At 42.2% G+C, this 20,682-nt stretch overlaps 1 protein-coding gene across 2 annotated transcripts; it reads right to left on the bottom strand.

The window, feature by feature from the left end:
* Positions 1-1,237: 1,237 nt before the first annotated feature.
* On the bottom strand, positions 1,238-16,765 carry LOC138166192 (low affinity immunoglobulin gamma Fc region receptor III-like). 2 transcript variants are annotated; one of them, XM_069094629.1, is made up of 6 exons: positions 16,479-16,765; positions 13,832-13,852; positions 13,136-13,240; positions 11,198-11,452; positions 8,445-8,699; positions 1,238-4,294 (listed from the first exon to the last, which is right to left on the bottom strand). In XM_069094629.1, exons 1-6 carry the CDS (start codon positions 16,642-16,644, stop codon positions 4,233-4,235), a joined length of 864 nt encoding a protein of 287 aa, XP_068950730.1. In that variant the 5' UTR covers positions 16,645-16,765; the 3' UTR covers positions 1,238-4,232. The 2 variants fall into 2 exon arrangements, with proteins under 2 accessions (XP_068950730.1, XP_068950729.1); XM_069094628.1 differs by having other exon boundaries at positions 1,246-4,375.
* Positions 16,766-20,682: the final 3,917 nt, after the last annotated feature.

Here is a 20,682-nt window from a genome sequence, read left to right as displayed (position 1 = left end):
GCCCCAAAGGTCTCTCCCAAAGAAGATCCTTGTTACTTGCTCTTCATGTCATTGACACTGTGCTGGCTGCAACACCTGGACTGGATTATGATGCTTGGATTGGTGAAACTCAAATTCTTAACCCAGATTGGAGACTTTTCCCTCTGAACTTAGAATGGAAAAGAATAAATATGGGGGTTGCTAGGTGGCGCCGTGAATAGAACACTGGCCCTTGAGTCAGGAGGACCTGAGTTCAAATCCGACCTCAGACACTTAACACAAAAACTAGCTGTGTAACCTTGGGCAAGTCACTTAACCCCAATTGCCTTCCAAAAAAAAAGCAAAAAAAAAAAAAAAGAATAAATAAACAGGCCAAGGACATTCCATTTCTCAGAGGGACAGAAAGCCTTCCCCCTTTTTTTCTTTTAAAGCAATCTGCATATTTCTTCTTTATTAGTATTGCTAGTTTTTGACACCACAAATACTTCCCAAAAAACACCTGAAGAAGGCCTTCCTCAACACTGATTGCATAATACCACTTAATAGTGATTATGACTAATAGTATATGCTTTTTTCAGTTTATCCCTTATTTACAGAAAGTGTGCTTTAATAGCTTGATACCAACTTTGTCCATCGTATTTAACCTGAATTTTGTTGCCTTTTACTGTTATCTTTATTTACAGTCTAGTAACTGTTGGGAATATCATTCTTTTATACCTGCCTTCTTTTTTTTTATGTTATTTCTTACAAGTTTAGCTTCTTAAGGGACCTGGGTTGTGAATGGTGAGAACTGGGCATCTGAATCTCTGAGTAGGGTAACTGGTGTAAAGTGATGGTCTAGGCAGACATCTGGCAGAAGGCTTAGCTGGCTTAAGTGGGGTCAAGAGGATACATTGCAGAAGGCCTCTAATAGGGTTGGGCATAAGGGAAGCAAAGAACAATGAGAAGTCTTGATTTCTAGTTTTCATTCTTTTGCCTTGGGTTCAGCTAGTAAGGATCAAAGGTGAATGGTGTCTCACAGAAGGAAGGGAGAGGAACTATTGTTTCCCCATGTACTCTGCTTCCTCATGATGATTTATTGCCTCGATAAGAGTAACTGTCAGGGCCACGATTGATTTGCCAGGAGGTTCTGCCAAGAGTTACCTGACATACATTCTCAATTCCTGGCAAACTTTGGGAGTGTCATCTACTAAATAAAGTTCAAACTCTCTTCCCAGACTTTTCAGGCCCTTTACAATCTGGTGCCATCCTATCTTTGAAGCCGTGTCTCATACTCCCAGGTCTCTGCTTTCATCAAGCCTACCCCTTGCTCTGTTGTAGCAGCAAGCACCCCAGGGTGGCTGCCAGCACAGGTTCTTGGATCTGCTTTGATAAAGGAAAGCAACTCAAAATAGGTTAACAAGCTTATTTTAATCAGTCAAACATGTATCGTTTACTTAGTTCAGGGGAAAGAGGTCAGCACCCCAAACTTCAGAATATACAGACAGAATTATCAAGACAGAAACAGATCAAGTAGACAGATTTCAAACTGTCCAACCATTACATCCATACCCAATCAACATCTGGGTTTCAACATCTGGATTTCAAAGCTGGGGGGGCTCTTAACAACGGCTTCCCAGAATCCAGATGAAATCACAGAACACTTCTCAAAGTGAGCCCCAAAACAAAGCTACACATCAGGGCTTATATAGCCTTCTCCTGGCTCAGAGAATGTAACAACCTTATTGACTCACTGGCCAATCAAGAAATATCTACTGAAAAACAAGCCTCCCACCCCAGGCTCCAGGTGCACTCTAGCCTAGGGGCAGGGAAGATCTTTAAATTTACATTCCCATTACATCTGCTTATTAAGGGTTTCCTATTCCTGCAAGTGTCTTCTTTTCCTTTTTCCCAGTAGAATTTCAATTTATCCCTTAAAGCCAAATTTGAAAGTCACCTTCTCCAGAAAGCATCCTGTTATTTGATATGACACTACCCCTTCCCCCAAAGACTTCCAGTAGCCTATTAATCTCTCTACAGAAGTGTAAAATGGGTCATTTCTAGGTAAGGAAGAGAAAGGGAATATGTTTACCGTCAGGTGTAAGCCTTCTCCTTCTGACTTAGTCTCACTATATGACATAAGGGAAGGATTCACCATGCCCTCCCAGATACAAATATAGCAGAGACAGCAAGAGCTGCCTTTTGAAAAGGCTGATGGTTCTGGCTGTTCATTCACTTGTCCCAAACATGTGGCAGGCAAACTGGAATCAGTTAAAGCATCTCCATCCATGCTCATACACATCCATATACACATATATGGGTGTGTCTCTGCATACAGATATGCATAGACATATATATATATATATGGTGCTGTATATTTCATTCTGCATCAGTTCATATATTGAAATGTCTTGTTAATGCTTCTCTGAATTATTTTTGTGGCAAAATAAAATTTATTTAGTTCAGCATTTTCTTATTATGGACGTCTACTGTGTAAACAGGTCTTTCCTCTCAAAAAAGTCTCGCTATGAATATTTTGGTGTAGATTGGACTTTTCTTTCTGTTTTTAACCTCAATGAAACATTTGCCTTGGAGTTTCTTGTTCAGTTCTAAGGTTAAGCTTGTTCCCTCCTACCTTCTCCAACAACTCGCTCCTTTCAATTATTTGCTCTACTCCAAATGTCTGTAATCCCTTTCCTTTTACTGGCTCCTTCTCTTTTGCTTTCAAGCACGTGTGGCTTTTCCTTCTCTTAAAACTAAAACAAAAACCTTATGCTTGGCTCTACTTGACCCTCTAGCTTCTCACCTAAAGGCAACTTATGTGCTCCGGTGGATAGAGCAGTGAGCTTGGAGTGAAGAGGAACTGAGCTCAAATTTGACCTTAAGAAAGTCAACGAACCTTTGTCTGTCTCACTTTCTTCATTTGCAGAGGGGGTATAATAATATCTATCTAATATAATAATAATACCTATCTCTCCAGGATTGTTGTGAGAATCAAATGAGGTATTTGTCAAACGTTTAGCGTGGTGCTTGATGCATAGTAGGCACTTAATAAATGCTTATTCTCTCCTTTTGCTTCTTTCCTATTTGCTGGTGAACTTCTCAAAGTAGCAGGGTAAGTCCACTGACTCTGCTTCCTCAACTGCCCATATTCTTTAACATTCTAAAATCTCGTTGAAATTCTCAGTACCTAATGGACATTGTGACATCATCAACCTGTAGGGTTATGGATAAGGTTTCATTTTTGCATCTCCATAGGTGACTATTATAGTGCCTTACACTCAGGGATTGAGAATAAATATCTGTTGACTAAATGGATTGAAAGGGGATGCTGGGAGTCTCCTTTGAAAGGAGATGGTATTGGGGTTGAAGTCAAGCCAGGAATATGGCAATCTCCAGTAGGGACAGGCAGCCTAATTAATTTGAAAATCAGCTTGGTTACATGCTTTTTTCCCCTTTCTTTTCTAGATATTTAGATTTGGCTTTTTGAAAAACATTTTATTGATGTATTTTGTCTTAACATGGTAATCATTTTCCTCCCTTGTGAGGAAGAAAAGTGATCAAATAAAAACATTTTCTTAGGAAACCTTCTCTGCCATGTATACAATATTCCCCTCCTTTCCACTGTAAGGGAGGAGGTATAGACATAATCTTTTTTCCTGATGGGGGAGGTGTCTTCTTCTCTGGGTCTTAGAATACCTGCAAGATCCCTTGACACATCCCTTATTCAACTGTTCTGCCTTAACTTTCATAATTCTTTATTATCTTTCATTTCTCTTCAAACTGTCAGTATCAACAGCCCTCCAAGACAGATATGTAGAACTACCTTCAAATCACCCATGAAACAGATTCAGGCAAAATTTTCAATTGTTACTGTCCTAGAAAATTATTTGTTTATTTATTAAAATACTAAATTATTTCATACATCTACATAGTCCTTCTGTGCCTAGGGGAGGGTCAGTAACAATGCAGCCGTGAGCTCCTAGGAATTCAGGTATAAGAAGGGTAGTAAATGGTGCGGACTACTTTGCCTGGAACTCACAGACACCTCTATCCTCTGAAGACAAAGAAATACTGGAGGTCAGGGGTAAGGAAAAGTTCACATCCTAAGCTTGACAGGAGTCCCCCAGTACTGTCCTCAGGAATGAACTAAGAAGGATGAGGACCAGGAGATGAAGAAGTAGACAGAGATGAATGGGTCTCTGCCATGCCAAGACTTCAGACATTCCACAGGCTGATGAATCGGTCATCCTCAGGTTCCTAATGCCATCTGGTTAGAGGGCGCCTTGTTGACCATTGACCTCTCTCTGAAGTGTGAAGTACAGACCAGTGTCCACTGCAAACAGAATTCCCATCACAAGGTAGAAAGGGACAAAGTACCAGATTTTAGAAGATAAGGAAATCGATGGACTTGGATCTACATTTGTACAAAAGTAAAAGGTAGAAGGAAGAACCATTAGAATCCCAGTGAATCAAAAAATTAAATCAACAAATATCTATCAAACACTTGCTTCCTAAAGGAGAAAGAAAGAAAAAGAAGTCATCTCTCCTTGGGTCTGGGGTTTGGGAAAGATACTGTGAGATCCTCAAAGGGAATATTGCTTGGATCCCTAAGGGGATCTGATGCTAAGTGTCTGTAGCAGCAAGCACCCCAGCGTTCCCAGGGTGGCTGCTAGCACAGGTTCTTGGATCTGCTTTGATAAAGGAAAGCAACTCAAAATGGGTTAACAAGCTTACTTTAATCAGTCAAACATATATCGTTTACCTTGTTCAGGGGAAAAGGTCAGCACCCCGAACTTCAAAGTACACAGACAGAATTATCAAGACAGAAACAGATCTAGTAGACAGATTTCAAACTGTCCAACCATTAAATCCATACCCAGTCAACATCTGGGTTTTTCAAAGCCGGGGTGAGGGGGGCCTGGACAACGGCTTCCCAGAATACAGATCAAATCACAGAACACTTCTCAAAGTGAGCCCCCAAAACAAAGCCTCACATCAGGGCTTATATAGCCTTCTCCTGGCTCAGAGAATGTAACAACCCTATTGACCCACTGGCCAATCAAAAAGTATCTACTGAAAAACAAGCCTCCCACCCCAGGCTTCAGGTGCACTTTAGCCTAGGGGCAGGGAAGATCTTCCAAATTTGCATTCCCATTACAGTGTCTCAGCCAAGAAGTACCATGAGGGTCTCTCCTAGACCACAGAGAAAGAGGGAGGAAGGGAGAGAGACAGAGAGAGAGAGACAGAGAGAACAGTAAGAGTGAGGTACTACACCCATATCATAACCATGCTACACTTGAATTTTGTAATAGCTGACACAGTTTTATTCTTATTATTGCAATTATTTATTATTATTGACTAAAATAATAATATTATTATTATAAGTTCTGAATCAAGTTCCTTGTAGACCCATGTAATATTTTCTTCTTTACCCTATATAAAGGAAAGAGCTCCTGCCTGGGACTGCAGTCTCAAAAGATGAACTCTGATTGGTCTTTCTAGGGATTCAGGAATTCAGGATTTCATCAAAAGTGCCAGACACCTGATGATTTACCAGTAGGAATGGGGGGAGGCAGTAAGTTGCAAGGTTTCATACTAAAGTTGTTGTGCTGGTCCAAATGATTGGCAGCATGGAGAATTGGAGCTCAGGATTCTAAACAATGGAGTGGGTTGCATGGGAAGGAGAAGTTATTCCTTTCAATCGAGGAATCCAGAGCTGGGGAATGAGGGGAAAGGTATAATTTCTGTTTCTTTACAACCACATCTGAATGAATGATGATGCCCCACCTCCCAAGAAGTCATGTGTGGAACTTAGGTACAAATAAAATAGTCAGCCAGGGCAGGTATATACTTTCAAGCCTTTGTGTTGGTAGGAAGAAAGGCGATTCTTGATTTAGTACCCTGAAACTACCACTAGCTCTCTTCAGATCCATCCTCCAAATTTCCAAATTTCTCAAAGTCCAACAACCTTCACTCTTTCCTGGTTGGGTATATATCACCTTGGAAAGTGATTCTCATCACTTTTGACTTCTCCTCTGTGGTCACCAAACAGAAATCATTATAATACATTTATAGTCATAGTTCACTTGATTGATAGAATAGTTGGAATCATGTTGGAAAAACTTCTTTCCTTTCCATTTTGATAGTATGTGACTTTAGAGATGGATTTGTTTCCCCAGCCATGGAACCTTAGCACCATGGGCTCTTTCATATAGACCAATTTCAAGGACTGGAGTAGTAGCCAGTTGTTTTTTCCTTTTTGGAGGGGGGCAGGTAGGGCAATTGGGGCTAAGTGACTTGCCCAAGGTCACACTGCTAGTTTTTGTGTTAAGTGTCTGAGGCTGGATTTGAATTCAGTTCCTCCTGACTCCAGGGCCAGTGCTCTATTCACTGCACCACCTAGCCACCCCCAGTAGCTAGTTTTATAAGAGAAGTAAAGACCAAGAATCCAGGAGGTCTCAACTCAAAGTAGAGTCTCTGGACTGGGATGGGGAGAGATAGTAAGCTCCCAGGACAAAGAAAAATGTGAGATGGTGAGGTGCCCTAGTCAATAGCATTGACTAGTTGCTGTAGGAGGCTATAAAAATAGCCTTGTGTTGCCCAGGAGACCTCCCAATTTAATAGGGTCATAGTATAGACACCATGTGAAAAAGTCATAGGACACCAAAAAAATATAGAAATAGAAATAAATGTGTGTTACTATTTATCTCCTGACAGGGAGGAGATAGACTCAAGGTATAGAACAAAACATGCATTTTCAAATATGGCAAATGTGTGGATTTGTTTTGCTTGACTACATATCTTTGTCACCATGATTGTATTTTTCTTTTTTCTTTTTTTCATAGTTAGATTTGAGAAAAGAGAGATATCAGTGGTGTCACAAAAAAAGAAGGAAAGAAAATGGTTACTGGATCATTTTTTAATGAATAGAAGAGAACAGAATGAAGTTCAGAAGGAAACACAAAGAAATAGGATAGCTTTTAAAATAATACATTGAATTTTTTGACACACTTTTCTTTTTAAAAAAGCAAATTTCATAATACAGATATATGGTTTCACATTTAATCTTTTTTGTGTTCTATTTTAGATATAAAATAATTATTTTGGGCAGTATTGTTTAAGTTCAGAATTTTAAAAAATAAAAGAAAGAAATCTATGCATGGAAACAAAACATAAAATCCATCTGTAAATTCTGGAGAACAAAACCGAGGATATTTGATGCCAAATTAAATTTTAAAATTCAATCTAAGGGGCGGCCAGGTAGCACAGTGAGCGAGAGCACCGGCTCCAGTGTCGAGAAGACCTGGGGATTGAATCCTGGGCTCAGACACTTAGCACCCACCCAGAAACACCTGGCCATGTAACCTTGAGCAAGTTACTTAACCCTGATTGATCACAAAAAAAAAATTAAAAAATATTCAATCTAAGAGGCATTAGTTAAGCTCTTACCATGTGCAAGGCACTGAGGGTACAAGGGCAATAGTGAAACAATCCCTGGCCTTTGAGGAGCTTACATTCTACATGGGAAAACAATCTGTATATAGATAAAAAAAAATACAAAATGTATACAAAGTAATTGGGGTGAGGGAAGCAACAACAATTAGGTCAATCAGAAAAGATCCCCCATAGGAGGTGGCATTTGGGGCCAATTTTGAAGAGAGGGAGGATTCCAAGAGGCAAAGGTAAGAGGAAGAATATGTCAGGCATGGGGGACAACTGGTCCAGAATCATGGAGGTGAGAGCTGGCTGTCATGTATAGGGAATGGCAAGTAGGCCACTTTAGCTAGAACATGGAGTCCATGAGGAAGAGTAACAATAAATCAGTCTAGGTAGTTTGAAGTTAGATATGAAGGGCTTTAAGTGCCAAGCAGGGGAGTTTCTATTTTATCCTTATTTTTGTAGGTTAGCGGGGAACCACTGAAGCTTCTTGAGCTGTGGACTAACATGGTCAGGCTTATGTTTTTTGGAAGATCAGCTCAGACTCTAGGTGGAAGGTGAATTGTAGAGAAGAGAGACTGGAGGCATGGATACCAATTAGGAGACTTTTGCAATAGTACAACAGGTGAGGAGTTAGGAGCCCCTGAACTAGGATGGTACAATCATGTGAGTGGAAAAGGACAAGTGAGGAGTTAGAATCAGTAAGACTAGAGAACTGGTTGGATTTAGAAGGTGAGAGAGGAGACTGAAGAGGCCAGGATGACATTGCAAATCCCAGTAAGGCCCTTGACAGAAGCAGGGAAATTAGGAGGAGGGATGAGTTTAGGGGACAAAGTGTTACCTCTAGTAACAGTAATAATAATTCCTGTAGGGATTTTTTTGTGGAGATCAAATAAAACATTTATGAAAAATACTTCATGAACTTAAAAATGTTACCTAAATATCAGTTATTCTTATTATTTCCTTGTTCACCCCATAAGAACCACATAATCTCAGGCTTAGATGTTTATCCCTTCCCCTCAAATGCTTTGGCTAAGTTTCCTTACCTTGGACAGTGATAACCACAGTTGCAGATACATATAAATTATTCCCCATGACCCCCGTACAGGCATAGGATCCGCTGTGAGTATAGTTCACTTTGGAGACAACATAGTTGAAACTCTGATAATGATACTTTAAGGCTTCATCATTGTGGTAGTATGTGACTTTGTGCAGGGGTTTGCTCCTCCAACTGTGGCACCTCAGGATCATAGTGTCGCCTTTCATGAATTCTAATCTCTCTACTTGGAGTAGCAGCCAGTCTGAAAGAAACATAAAAAGCACAAAGGCCTCTGGTTCAGGACATTTCAATTTGTGAGGGATAACTTGCAGTGAAGTTGCCCCATTCTGAAAAATCAAATCTAGAGTGGTTTCAGCATCCACTAGGCCTAAGTTTAGAAGTCACCTGACCTTACAGGAATCTGGGACTTAGAGCAATGGAGACAGTGCCACCTCAGTACAAGATATGCCAAATAAGGACAAAACTGCTTTCCTGGCCTTGCATTGGATGCCCACATATTTCCATGTCCTTTGTCTCCGAGATATATTCCTGTGCTTAGGTTTTGGGCCATCCTCCCCATCAATGAGAGTGAAGGCCAGTTAGGAGTTGAGTTTCTGTATTAGAAGGTTACATAATCATGATCTTGCTTCCACATGTTGCTCTCTCCCTGGCAGATGCCATTTGAGAGACAGGGGCAGAGTCCTTTCTCATGAGGAAGAATAAAGACCTTTTCTGATCTCAGACTCAGACTCCAAACTCTTTCATCCCACACAAGTTTATCCTAGAACCTTGGGACATCTAAGACTTCCTGCCATCTCCAAAGACAAAGAAAAGCAGACCCTGACTTTGAACAACTATTCCAATCACTGGACCTGGCCTGAGGACATGCAGAATGCCACTTGCTAGAATCTGTCCAAACGTGGTAGTTGGTTGTCATTCATTTTTTTTTTTAAGCAATTGGGGTTAAGTAACTTGCTCAAGGTTACATGGCCAGTTATTTTGTGTGGGTGCCAAGTATCTGAGGCCGGAACCATTCCCAGGTCTCCCGATGCCAGGGCCGGCGCTCTTACTCACTGCGCCACCTGGCCGCCCCAGTTTGTCATTCATTTTTAAAGAGGACCAATGACATCAAAGGGTGATGTCTTGACTCAGGATTGAATTGGATTTAAGAGAAGTAGAGTTCCACAAAGTCATCAGAATCATTCTTCCACAGTCACTGAAGTCCAGTGGTAAGATAAAAGTTAGGATGACTAATGATGGCCCGGAATGCAGTGGATGGACATGGCATCTTCAGTGTTTGGCCAAACTCTAAGCACTCCACAGTGCCTGCTTCAGCCACCTTCGTGTACGTTGGAGCAAGATGTTCTTATCCATTCCTTCCACTGACAGAAGTCTTCCCATGCTTGGGGTAGACACACCACCAACTTGACAATGGGTTTGTGACTGATCGGTTATCCTTAACCACATTAGCCTGTCTGCCAAGACAGGTTACCACAGCACAAGCTACAGCTTCTTGGAACAACAGGAGAGAGTTCAGTGCTAGGCGGACACCGAAGGTGGATGAGCATCTGAGAAAAGGGCTTCACACCAGAAATACTAGCTCTCCTTGAATAGCCACACACCCAGTCTGTCCACATATGACCCAAAGGGCTCACCACATATCAAAGCCCAAGAAGCTGGGAGAATGTGCAGGTAAGACAAACATGGAGGCAATTTTGGAGGAATTAAAGAAATAGGCAGGGGTCTAAAACATTTTAGAGAATGTGAGGTCATTTGTAATCTGGACATATAATCATCAGCCTGCTGGCGATGCAAGTCCAGCATGGTGAACAGACCTTGGGACTCTACTGCTCAGCCAACTACAGTGGCTCCCCATTGCCTCTAGGAAAAAATGAAAATTTCCTTGTTACCTGTGAAAGGTCTTTATAATCTAGCCAGACTCACTGGACATGACTCTTCCCTCCCTTGGATTTGATTACGAAGCCAAAGTGGCCTTCTCTCTGTTCCTCTCATGCTACCTTCAACTCCCAACTCCAGGCTTTTCCACTGTCCATCTCTATATCCAACCCAACCCCTCATGCCCAGAATGGAACCCTTCCTCACCTTTCCCTCATAAAGTCCCTCTCTTCCTATAAGATGGCGATCAGGCAATATCTTCTGTACCACGCCTTTCCTGGTCTTCTCAACTGTTAGTAGTCTTCTTTCTAAAATGCCTTTTAGATATTTGTACTTGTAAATTTTATATGTATTTGTATATACACATGTCATGCATATGTATATATGTTGTATGTCTATATGATATAACTATGTGTTTTTATATGTACACACATATTACATGTACTTGTCATCTCCCCCATTAGAAGCTCATTGTGACCAGAGAGTGTTTCATTGTTTATACTTGTATTTCCAGTGCTTAGTACATGATAGGCCTTTAATCAGTACTTATTGATTGATTAAATGTAGGTCCCTAGTCTCATGTTCACTTGGAAGGGAATTTTGGAAATTTCCTGGCAGAAATAAGTAGTGAAAATAGAGTCAATGAGAAAAACGTAGAACAATACAAGCTAAACTTATGCCTCCATAAGGGCAATAGTGAAAAGGAGAATTAAAATAAATTGTGGATTTTTCAGGAACTCTCCCATCCAGCCCCCTTGACATATTAGTTCAGCCAGGATATGTCCCTTTCCAGGCTATATTGTAAGCAGATTTCAATTCTTCCCTTCCCCCCACCTTACCCCAGTCTCCTTATCCTTCACATACCATTAGAGACCTGTAGTTTCACAGGGTTGCTGAGGGCTGTCTGTCTTGTCCTGCACTGGTATTCCCCACTGTCCTCTATATTGACAGCTGGGATGACATAGGAGTCGTGGTGGTTGGGGAGAGCTGACCCATTGTGGAACCATTCAGTGGAATCCTGTCCAGGGATCTGAAACCCTTCACAAATCAAAGTCACATTGTCTTCTCGGAGCACATCCAACCATGGGGGTTCCAGGGTCAGTACTGCCCTTGGGGGACCTAATAGGTAGAGAGGAGAGCACAATGAAGAAAAGGAGCCTCCAAGGAGGCATCAACTCCCAGATCTGAGGGGAGGACCCGAGTGACAGGCACAGAGGCTAGAATGGAACACAGTGCATGTTTAGAGGGCTGTAGAGCAGACAAAAAGTCAGAGGTGGGTCAGCTGCTGGTGGCAGTTTTCTCACCCGTTGGTGCCACACTGAGTCATGAGGCCACAGGGCCTTTCCCAGAAGGGTGGACAGCTCCCTAGGGCTCCCCTAGGCCCCAAGGGATTGGTAAAACAAAACAAAGCAAAAAACCAACAAAACAACAACAAACAACCACAAAACCCCAAGATCCCTCATGTCTAAGAGAACCCAGCTAAGGGAAAGGAAGAGTGAATGATCTGTAAGCTCAGTCTCCAAAATCTAGGGGAAACCCTGAAAAGCTCTGGAGTCACTATTGTTCTGTGGGAAGGAGAGGGATCCATTTACTGAGGAAATTCTCTTCCTGAAGGAAGAGGGAAGGTTCCATTTGCCTCCATTCCAAGGCCAGGCACCCCAGCCCCTACTAGCTGCTAGTCTCATCAGAGCCTCTGAATGTCTGCCCCTAATGCCGCCTCCTCCAACCCTCTCAGCTGACATGATACCTCCAAGGTCTAAAGTAATAGATACAGACACATGTACACTGCACAGCACATATACTCAGCATAGTGTAGACAGCAGCACCCACAGACTGAGAGCTCCTTCAGAGAAGGGCTTGTGTCTGCCTTTCTTTGTGTCCCCAACAATCTTTAGTTCCTGAGACATCACAGGCACTTAATAAATACTTGTTGACGTGATTTGACATGACCCACACAGCACATACACAGACATTGAGAGATCACTTGGGGCAGGAGAAAGAATGCTGGCCTTGGATTCAGGGATCTTGGGTTCAAATGGTTTAGCCACTTCCTGGTTGTGTGCCCCTGGGCTACTCAGTTAAGCTTTCTTGGACTCAGTTTCCTCACCTGCAAAATGAGGCAATTGGACTAGATGACCCCTCCCCCTCTGAGCCAGGACCCATCACCTATGTTGACTCTCAGAGCAACCACAGACACACAAAACCCAGACATGCCCTGGGGAATGGGGATGGGATACAAGCATTTATTAAGTGCCTACTGTGTGCCAAGTATTGTGCCAAGTGTTTTATACTCATTCTCCCATTTGATCCTAAATCATAAGATTTAGAACTGAAAGGGACCATAGAGATTATCTAGTGAGTCCAACTGGCCCATTTTACAGGTGAGAAAACTGAGGCTTAGGTCACTTAAATAACCAGGTCAAGTGGGTAGTAGAGAGCTGACCTTTCTTTCCATGGAAGCAGGTAGTGAAGCCCACACAAGCCCAGGGATACAGAAGAAATGGGCTATACACACAAGAAGTGCTCAAACCCAGAAGGGCAGCCAGGTGGGGCAGTGGACAGAGCCCCAGGCATGAAGTCAGGAAGACTTGAGTTCAGATCTGGCCTCAGACTCTTACTAGCTGTGTGACCCTGGGCAAGCCCCATAACCCTGTTTGCCTCAGTTTTCTCATGTGTAAAATGATCTGAAGGACATGGCAAACCAGTCTAGTGTCTTTACCAAAAAAAACCCCAAATGGGGTCACAAAGAGTCAGACAATTGAAAAATAATTCACTCAAAGACAGAGAAACCTAGGGACACACCTGAGCAGACGAGCCCTTTTTGGAGGATATATGCTTCCTGTGACTCTGTGACTGAAAAACACATTTCCTGGGTAGGTAGGTGGCACACTGGATAAAGCACTGGGCCTGGAAGCAGGAAGATCTGAGTTCAAACCCAGGCTCATGCACTTAGTAGCTGTGTGACTCTGAGTGAGTCATTTCACCTTTATTTGCCTCAGTTTCCCATCTGTAAAATGGGGACACATTAGAGAATGCAGTTGGATATGACTGCACCATCTAAAAATATTAGCATCCTGAGGAAGAGGACTGAGTCTCTAGTATTAGAAAGGGGAACAAGAAGTCTTGGGGAGAAGCTACTGGGAGAAAAGAGTTATCTCTGACAGCTGCTTCCTTTCTGGCCCAAAGACTCACTCTTAAGTGGGTTCAAGGCTTCAGTCAGGATAGGACCTGTGGACATGTCCTATAGTGTACTGATATGGATGTTTGAGAAGAGGGGAGGAGAGGGGTTGGTAAAAAAAAAAAAAAGAGGGGACAACTAGGTGGCGCAGTGAGTAAGAGCCCTGGCCCCAGAGTCGGGAGGACCCGGGATCAGTTCCGGCCTCAGATACTTAAGACTCACACAAAAAAAAACCAGGCTGTGTAACCTTGAGCAAGTTACTTAACCCCAATTGCTTTAAAAAAAAAAAAAAAAAGCTAAAACTGAAATGCAGAACTTACCGTTGCTCCTGATGGCTGGAGCTGTAAGAGACCAGAAAGCAAGGATTAGACCAGTTCAGGGAAGCCAGGGGCCAGGCAGCTACAGTGTGGAAGTCCCTCTCGTCAGGCTAGGGACCCAGAGAAGCCCATTGTGCAAACTTTCCCCAGTGTTCCTCGGAGCTGTCTGGAGTCAGACGGATTCAGGGGGCACTGGAAGTCCCCTCCCCTCAACCAAGTAAAAAATCACCTTCTGCCTGCTTCAGTGGCATCTGAAATGCCACCATTGGAGACCTTCCTGTGGCTTCATGTTCTGTTCCCTTTCCAAATGCAAACATCTTTCCACCTCAGTGTCAATGAGTTTATCGATTTAAATCCTTTCTTAAGAGAAGGATTTAGTTTAAGAATGCTCATGAACAGCAAGAAGGATAAAGGAAGGGGTGTCTGGGGGTCTGGCTATATCTAGCTATGCTTTTTCTTCTTTTTTTGTTTGTATTTTATTTGTAATTTATTTATTTTTATCATTCTTTCTTTTTTTAAAGTTTGAGTTCCAAATTCTCTCCCTCCTTTCCTCCTCTCAGCTCCCCATTAAGAAGGCAAGAAATGTGATGTCAGTGATACATGTGAAATAATTTAAAACATATTTCCATATAGTAATATATAGCCAATAGGCTATGCTTCTTAAGAACTAGGAAAGGCCATGGGGATTGCATGTTTACTTAGGATTGGTGAGTAGTCATGATTTAACCAGGTGATGCAGTGGACAGAGCACTGAGCCTAGGCAGGGAGATCTGAGCTAACTGTGTGATCCTGGGCAAGAGTCTTAACACTGTCTGCCTCAGTTTCCTCATCCATAAGATGGAGACAATAACAGCACCTACATCACAGGCTTGTTGATCAATGAGATCATCCATGTAAAGGCCTTTACAAACCTTAAAGTGCCATTGAAATGCTAACTCTTATTATTAGTGCAAAGATAGATTTGTATCCTTGCCTGAACAAGGGAACGAGGCCAGGGATGTTTGGATGTTCAGAGGGAAGGTCAGACCTTTCCCCCCATGTAGACAGAAAGGCAGAGCAGGATGCTATGGGAAAAGCATCTCCCCAGCAACAGACTGAAAATGGGAAGAACTTTAGACATCAGGGAGTCTTGGACAGAGGAACTGGTCTGAAAACCAGGAAACATGTCCATGTGACCTCAAGAAAGTCCCTTCATTTACCAAGTGTTTGTGGAACACGGGCTCTGTTATTTACTGACTGTAGGACCTTGGGTAACACATTGAGTCTTCCCTAGGCTATCAAACAGAACAACTAGACTGGATGGCATCCCAGGTCCTCTTGGGGTCTACAGTTCTATTCTAGCCTTTGCTCTTCATCCTTTTCACAACCAAGCACTGCTCATTGTCAGGTCTGGGGATTTCTCTGCTTCAGTCCTATCACTGAAGTATGTCTAGGGGTAATGGAATCCTCAGGGCACTGAGGGGAACCAAAAGATAGAGTTATGGAAGCCCCAGGAATCTGCCCAGACACAAGTAGGACACTTGGGGGAGTGGAGAGGAGTGTCTGCCATGAGCCACTGTGGGCAGGCCTGGAGCCTCTGGAGTGCATTTTGACCTTGGTGGGGTGGGAGAGTCACACTCAGTGTATCTCATCTAAACTTAAAATTTAATCTGGAGATACTTCTCCACAAAAAGTGGAGAAAAAGAGGAAGTTGCACCAAAATCAGAGGCATGGTGTGGCTTTGAAGTTAGATGACCTGAGGTCAAATGATGGCTCTGCTACCTTTGTGACCTTGGGAAAACCATTTAACTTCTTTGGTCTTGGGGTTTTTTTTGTCTTTTGTTTTTTTGTTTGTTTGTTTTCCATCTAAATAATGGGGAAAGATGGGGAGGCATCCAAGAGACCACTAAGGTTTCTTCCAACTCTAAATCTTTGATCCATATTTGCAGCTTAGAGCTTAAAACTGCACTAATATTTTTTTGGGGATAACCTGTATACCCATACTACCTCACCACCACCATCCGTTCTGGATAATGTGTATATGTCTGAAGGAAATAAACACAATTCTCTTAATTCTTCAAGCTTCACAATCTGCTGTTCCTGAATTACTAAAACTGGGGTTCTCCCTGTTCCCTGGATAAACACTTCTCTTCTTTCAACAAGGAAAGCCAGCTGTAGACACAGGAGATGGGGCAAACAAAGCAGACTTTCATTCATGATTTGAGCTGAAGAGGGAGAAACCCCCTTAATCACCTCTTAAAACAATTTTATTCCACTGTGGTTATTAAAATAGAAATATATCAGAGATGTCTATCTCACCCTAAGTTGTTATCAGCCACTTATACTATAGAGATGGTCAGGTTTTCAAAGAGAAGGCCCCAATAGGAGAGAGAAAGAAAAACTATCAGGTGCCTGGTCAAGAGAGGATGCCCAAAGAAGAGTTTGCTTTAAGAATCATCATTGTTGTCATGGGACTGACCAGCAACTTTAACATCTCCCCTCTGTCCTGATTCTAAGGAACTGGTTATGCTTAGCCCCTTCCCACTCCATTGCCCTTCTATCTTCTTCATTCATGCTTTCCTCCAAGTTAGTCCCCCAAACAATGCCTCAGCTAGAATTGCCCCCTTTGTCTTCACACCCCCATTTTCTACTCCATTAAGCTTAGACTCACCTAGGCACAATAGTGTTAGCCACAGCAGCACAGAACTGGTGGTGGTGACAGGCTGGGAAGCCCATGTTCCCTCCATGCCAGGAGAAGACTCCAAGCAGCACAGATTCAGAAAATAGCAGCACCAACCTGTCCTGCCAACCCCAAGACAGTCCACTTCAAAGGACATAAAACCCTTTTAAAAGGAGTGAGCATTGGCCTTCTACCTCAGAATCTCCTCCCCTCTTCCCCCTTTCACTGACCCTCCTCCCAGTTAAGTCCCCCTTCTTTCTCCTTCCTCCCTCTGCCAGTGGATTGCAGGATTTCCTGGCTCAGCACCCATACAGCTGGAACCAACTGATTACACAACTCTAAATTTAGAGATATCTGCTAAAAAGCAAACAAACTCCACCCTGGCCTCAGCAGAAATGAAGCTGTGTGTTTCATTGGAAGTATGTGTGTGTGTGTGTGTGTGTGTGTGTGTGTGTGTGTAGAGAGAGAGAACATATATGCATGAATGTATCTATGTATGTATACATGTAGTCAGAATCATAATTAGAAGAAAATACAAGGTATTTCATAGAAAAATAAACAACTGACCTCAAAAACAGACCAAGGAGAAAAATATTTAAGAATCCTTTGACTTCCTGAACATCATGACAAAAAAAAAAACTAAGTCATCATAATTAAAAAAAATTTTTAAATGAAATTGCTAAGATACCTTGGAGCCAAGTGGAAATAGAAAGAATCCATTGGTTATCTCTTAAAAGAAATATCAAAATGAAAACTCCTAGGAACATTATAACCAAAATCCAGAGTGTCCCAGTCAAAGGAAAACTACTGAAAGCAGTCAGAGAGAAAGAATTAAAATGCCAAGGAATCACAGTCCCAGTCACACACAATTTAGAAACCATCATCATAATTGAGCAGAGAGTTTAGAATCCAATACTCAAAAATGCAAAGGGTTTGGGTCTGTGACCAAGAATACCTTACTAAGCAAAACTGAGTGTAATCCTACAGGGAAAAAAGTGATGAATAAAATGGAAGACTTCCAAGTATTCATGATGAAAAAAGAGAAGCTTGAAGTTCAATTATAAGAATTAAGAAAAACATAAAGAAGTAAATATGAATGGACAATGGTAAAATACTTTTAAAAGGATAAATTGCTTAGATTCTATTATAGGGAGATAATAAATGTGATCCCCCATGGATTCTCTCACCTTGAAGTGTCAGAGTCTAAACAGAAGGGCTGAGAATGCTCCTGCTTTGCCTTGATGATCTTAAAAGAATCTAAAGGGAAAGGAAGAGGATTATACCAGAGGAGGAAATTAAGGGAAAATTCCTCACATAATCAAAATGTGCATGTAGAAGTCTACACAAGCTAGGAGGAAGGAAGGGGGAATGGCTGATACTTAAACCTCACTCTCATTCAAAGGATGGAAAAAAAGATACACACACAATTGAGTACAAAAAGGCATTTTACTCAAAAGGAATGTAAGGTAAGGAGGGAAGGGAGAAAGAGAAATTAGAAAAAAATATGGAGTAAGAGATACCAGTCCTAAGCAAAACAAATTCTTAAGTATGTACAAAAATATTTATAGCTCTTTTTGAGGTGGCAAAGAATGGGAATCTTAGAAAGTACCTATTGATTGGGGAATGGTTGAACATGCTTCTGTTTATAAATGTGACAGAATACTATTGTGTTAGTAAAAATGACAAAGGGGCTAATTTTTTTTTTGCTTTTTTTTTGGAGGGGCAAAGGCAGGGCAGTTGGGTTAAATGACTTGTCTAAGGTCACATGGCTAGTAAGCGTCAAGTGTTTGAGACAAGATTTGAACTCAGGTTCTCCTGACTCCAGGGGCGGTGCTCTATTCACTGTGCCACCTAGCTGCCCCAACAAACAGGCTATTTTTAAAGAAACCTGGGGAGACTTGTATGAACTGATGCAGAGTGAAGTGAATGGAACCAACAAAACGATTTCTACGACGACAACTATAACACTGGACTAGATTGAATCTTTGAAAATAATAAGACTAAAAGTGAAATTCTTCAAAAATCAGTTTTCTAAGTAGAAAATAAGGGAAGCATCACTAGACAGTGGTTTATTTGAAAAATCTCAGAACATTTTGCTGGAGTGCAAATTCGAAATGAGTAAAAACTGTAATATGACATCCCCCCAAAAGATGTGATTTTATGTTACCTTTAGAGGAACAGAATCTAGGAAAAGTAGGCAGCAGCCCACTGTACTCTGTCCTGTTCAGAGCACAACCGGAGTATTGTATTTTAGAGAGGATGTTAACAAGGTAGAGATTGTTCAGAGGAGACAACCAAAAGAGCTGTATGAAGAGTCTTAAGTTTCTGTCAAATGAGAATCAATTGAAGGAAGTGAGAATGTTTCTCTTGGAGCAGAAAAGTCTTAAGGGAACATGAAAATCCTCTTCAAGAACCAGAAAAGTTGTCATGGTCCCTGGTCCAAGAACAATTTCTCTTTGTAACATCTCTCCGCTATCCCCCCTTCTCTCCTCTGATGCTGTCACCACCCTGGTGTGGGCCCTCATCTCCTCACTCCTGCAATATCCTGCTGGTGGGTCTGCCTGCCTCAAGTCTCTCCTCAGTCCAACCTATCCTCCATTTTGCCACCAAAGAAATTTTCCTAAAGCGCATGTCTTCAGAAACTCCAGAGCCTCCCTATTGCCTTCAGCATCAAATGCAAAAGGGGGTGCTAGGTGGTACAGTGGATAAAGCACTGGGCATGGAATCTGGAAGACCCCTCTACAAGAGTTCAAATCTGGTCTTAGGTACTCACTAGGCTGTGTGACCCTGGGCAAGTCATTTAACCTTCAGTTAACCCTTAAGACTCAGTTTCTTCATCTGTAAAAATGGGCTGCAGAAGGAAATGGTAAACCACTCCCAAAGTGTCACAGAGTTAGAGAAAACCACAAAAATCTTTTGTTTGCCATTCAGAGTCCTTTGTAACTTAGCCACTTCTACTTTTCCAGTCTTTTCGAACCTTGTTCCTTGATATGTACTCTTTTTTTTTTTCACTCACTCTGGCCCCCTTATTATTCTACAGACAAGACGCTACCTCTCAGCTCTAAGCATTTTTTTCTGACTGTCCCAGATGCCCGGGATGCTCTCCCTCTTCATCTCCACATCTTGGTTTCCCTGGATTCCTTTAAGTCCCCACCTCCTAGAGGAAACCTTTCCCAACCACTCTTTTCTTTTTTTTTAATAAGCAAGTGGGGTTAACTTGCTCACGGTCAGTTATTTCTGGGTGTGGTGCTGAGTATCTGAGCCCAGATTTGATCCCCAGGTCATCCCCACACTAGGGGCCAGTGCTCTTACTCACTGAGCCACCTGGCTGCCCCTAAGCAATTGGGGTTAAGTAACTTGCTCAAGGGTACACAGCTAGGTGTTTCTGGGTGGATGCCAAGTGTCTGAGCCTGGATTCGAACCCCCAGGGGCCGGTGTGCTCTTACTCGCTGTGCTACCTGGCCTCCCTCCCCCAACCACTCTTAATTCTCCTACCTTCCCTCTTGTAATTCTCTATTTGTCCTGTGTATAGCTTGTTTGTATGTATTTGTTTGCTCATTGTCTCCTCCCCCATTAGATTGGAAGATCCTAGAAGGCAGAGTCTGTGTTTTGCCTCTTTGTATCCCAAGTGCTTAGCACAGCAGTTGGCACATAGTGAGACTTGTGAGTTTTGAAAGTTTGGGAGAAGGAGCTGCCAAGAAGTCTGAAAACTGGAGCCCATTTTGGGGTTTGAGGCAGCTGAGCCTTGTGTACCTTTAATAAGGATTAATTTAAATAAATGTAGATCATATTTGAAATGTCAACTATACAAGTATCATATCAACTGAAAATATCAGTGACACAACCACAAGAAAGGGAAGATGTGTCTAGATAGCAGTTCGTATGAAAAGGGCCTGGAGTTTAGTGGACTTCGATTTCTATGTAATTCCCAGTGTTCTATGATAAGGCAGGGGTGTCCTGGAGCTGGTGGGGGTATTTGGAGGGCTTGTGCTTGGACCCCATTGTCAAAATCACATTTCTCCCTAACTTAAAAACACCATCCTTGACAGTTTTCTCCCCATCCCAAGGACACTCTGTCTAGCAATAACTCATAAGTGGGCCCCAGTAAAACAAACTATCTTTCCCCAGCACAAGAACAAGCTGACCTTTGATGAAACTCTCTTGTAAAAACAGGACTATCTTGTAACCAAAGAAT

This window comes from Petaurus breviceps, unplaced genomic scaffold (assembly GCF_028583685.1).
Source record: "Petaurus breviceps papuanus isolate PSGF00001 unplaced genomic scaffold, PetGlider_PUasm1.0 220, whole genome shotgun sequence".
Taxonomy (NCBI): domain Eukaryota; kingdom Metazoa; phylum Chordata; class Mammalia; order Diprotodontia; family Petauridae; genus Petaurus; species Petaurus breviceps.
Note: the sequence above shows the minus strand (reverse complement) of the source record. Positions and strands in the feature narration are given on the sequence as shown.